We start from the raw sequence: 2,787 nt of genomic DNA on the forward strand, positions 1-2,787 counted from the left end.
CGCCCCCAGCTGGCACGTCAGGGGCTCCACAGAGCCCGCAGGCCTGGGCCTTGCAGGCTGCCTCCCACCCTGCTCCAGGGTCCTGTCCCCTCTGGTCTCCGTCTGGCTGGGACGGCGCCCCCTCCAAGGAGCCCAGGGTCTCCACGGGCTGGAGACGCAGTCAGTGCAGACCCCGCAGTGCTCTGCACACGGCAGGGACAGCGCCTACCCCGTGTGCCTGTGGGGTACCCATCTCCCCCCTAGGCAGGCCTCCCGAGGCCGGGGCCCCGGCCCTGTGTCTCCATCTCCGTCAGATGCTCGGTGACGACAGCTGAGTGGAGCGAAGCAGGGACCCGACCACCTGGCCGTGGGCTCCACCGGCAGCCAGGCTCGGGCGCTGCCGCCACCTCCAGGAGGTGCAGCCGAAATCCCTCCTCCAGAGTGACGGGCTCAGCCCGAGGCTGGCCGAGCGTCACCAGCTCTCGCCTTCCGGCCTGTGCCGGCTGCAGGTGCAGCGTTTCCCGCTACGGGCTCACTGTCCCCAGTGCACTAGACGCGCGTGGGTGCAGCTCGCGCCCCCGTGAGCCCTCGTCGGTGTCTCCGAGCTGTCCCCACGTGTCCCTGCGGTGATCTGAGCGTTCTCGCTGCCCCTCGGGGGCAGAGACCATCAGGACAGCTCAGGGGGCAGCCCCCGCCCGAGGGAGCAAATGCTCGGCGAGAAACGTGGGCGCCGCATGTGCTTCAGGGGGTCTCGCGCCCAGCTGGCCGGCAAACACGGAGACAGCTGTGGCCACGGCACACAGTGCCTGCTTCACCGCAGCAACTGCTTCCGTCCACGGGAGCAAACTGACAGCTGGAGACTCCCTGGGAACTGCTCCGGCTCAGTGACAGACGGCGACAGGCCAAGAAACAAACCCGAGAAACCTTTTTCCTGGGAATTCCACTTAAAACGAACAAGCTGACCTCGCAGCAAAGTAGGACTTCGTCCGTGGCCAGAGAAACAACATCCCGCACAGTCTAACTAGAAACACGTGGGAAACGTTTATTTTCTCCAGAACGATGACATCATGATGAAGAGAGCCAGCTGGCGTGTGCAGATGCATAAACAGGAAACGGGACAATGACATCAAGCTCCTCGTCCCTCAGGCCCCAATTCTCCCAAACGACCTTAACTTGCTCTAACTGGTTTGCGAGTCTGTCTCTCCTTTAAATCAAGGGCACCATGGATGCAGGGTCAATGGTCTTATTGTCCCTTGTGTTACCAGTTCAAGGCACAGGGCCTGGGGCACAGCGGAGACCAGGAAATCTCTCCCCGGGGCGGATGGTTGGACAGACAGTGAGGCTGACAGCTCGCCAGTCGCTTGCATGCACGGACTCCCTACGCCCCTCAGTCAGGCATGCATCATGCGAGCAGCAGACTCGGTCAGGTCCCTGCCAGGGGCAGAAGAGCAGAAGCGAGGGCCACTTACAGTTGTTCTAGAGAGGAAAGTCCCTTAAACGCTTGCCTGTCAATTGACTGGATCTCATTCTTGTACAAATAGCTGAAACAAGAAACATGAGGGTTAGCACACACGGGGGGCCCAGCCTCAGGGGACCGGGAGTTACGACCACACGGGGCAGGTTTCAAAACTGAGAATGGTATTAGAGTACGCAGTGGCACAGTTCCCCTCACACAGGTCCCTCCCCGCACTCGAAGGGAAATGCAGTGAATCAGAGGGGAGCACTCCCCGCTGGAGGGGGCCCCCCAACATCACACGGCTTTGGAACACGTACAGGCCCTCGGGGCACCGCCTGGAATAGCGGACGACTCGCGGGCTTCACCGCCTGGAGAAGGCGAAACGGCCCCCCACGGTCGTGCACCTCGCACTGATTAAAAGATTCTGTGACCGATGTGGTTTTAAAACATTTGGAAATGATGTGGGGAGTTGACAGCAGGAAGGCTCAATGTGTCTTGACCTATTCACCCACCCGGAACCCATGGTCATAGGCATGGCAGAGTCACGTCACTGGCCCACTGCCTACTTGCGTGTGGCTGCAAGCTAAGAATACTCTTTACATTTTTAAATGGTCAAAACTCTCAAACGAAGAACAGGATTTCATGACGTAAAAATTACATGAAATTCAAATGTCAGTGTCCACGAAGTTCTGTGGGCCCCGGGCCTCGGGCCCCACCCACTCCATTCCTGTCATCCACGGCTGTGGCAGAATGGCCCACAATGCCCCCAGTATGTACTGCCTGGTCCTTCTCAGGGGATACCTGCCAACTCCAGAACAAACTCATCAAGGACAAAGCCCTTGACATTGCGTATCAGGACCATGGGCATGTGCTCAGTGCGGCTGCCTGCAGCAGAGTTCTGGGCTGGGCGCCGTGTAGGCATGAGGCCGGATTCTGAGATGTCCACATGGACAGGTGTACAGAGACACGCCCACTCCCTGCACCCCACACCGCACGCCGCCCCAGGCAGCAGCGACCCTCTACGTGGTCCCCGTAGCTGGGCCCTTAGCCTCCTACTCCGAGGACACGGTGCTTCGGCCCAAGGCTGCAACAGTGCCCACTGCACCCCAGGACGATGGGTCCCCCTGCCAATACCGCCTGGCGCAGGCCTGGCTCACTGCCACAACCCACCCTTGTGAACCTCTGCGGTGATCTCACAAAGGGCCACGAGCCACGAGCCCCAACACGAACCAGGACTACCCGCCTAGCAACAGCCCGCGCCCCAATAGCGGCCCGGTACGGTGGTCACCTCGCCAGGCTGCGTGGGCCCAGGCCTGTGCACTGCCACTTACTAGCTGTGTGGCTGGAGGGGC

General features: G+C 60.7%; 1 protein-coding gene across 1 annotated transcript in view; it reads right to left on the reverse strand.

Moving 5' to 3' along the window:
* Positions 1 to 2,787, reverse strand: part of PXDN (peroxidasin) — a 42,193-nt gene that overhangs the window by 34,886 nt on the left and 4,520 nt on the right. Inside the window, exon 5 of the mRNA XM_025045782.1 lies at positions 1,449 to 1,520. Coding sequence (XP_024901550.1) covers positions 1,449 to 1,520 — 72 coding nt within the window. The remainder of the gene's footprint in view (positions 1 to 1,448; positions 1,521 to 2,787) is intronic.

The sequence above is a fragment of the Pteropus alecto genome, unplaced genomic scaffold, assembly GCF_000325575.1.
Source record: "Pteropus alecto unplaced genomic scaffold, ASM32557v1 scaffold61, whole genome shotgun sequence".
Lineage (NCBI taxonomy): Eukaryota > Metazoa > Chordata > Mammalia > Chiroptera > Pteropodidae > Pteropus > Pteropus alecto.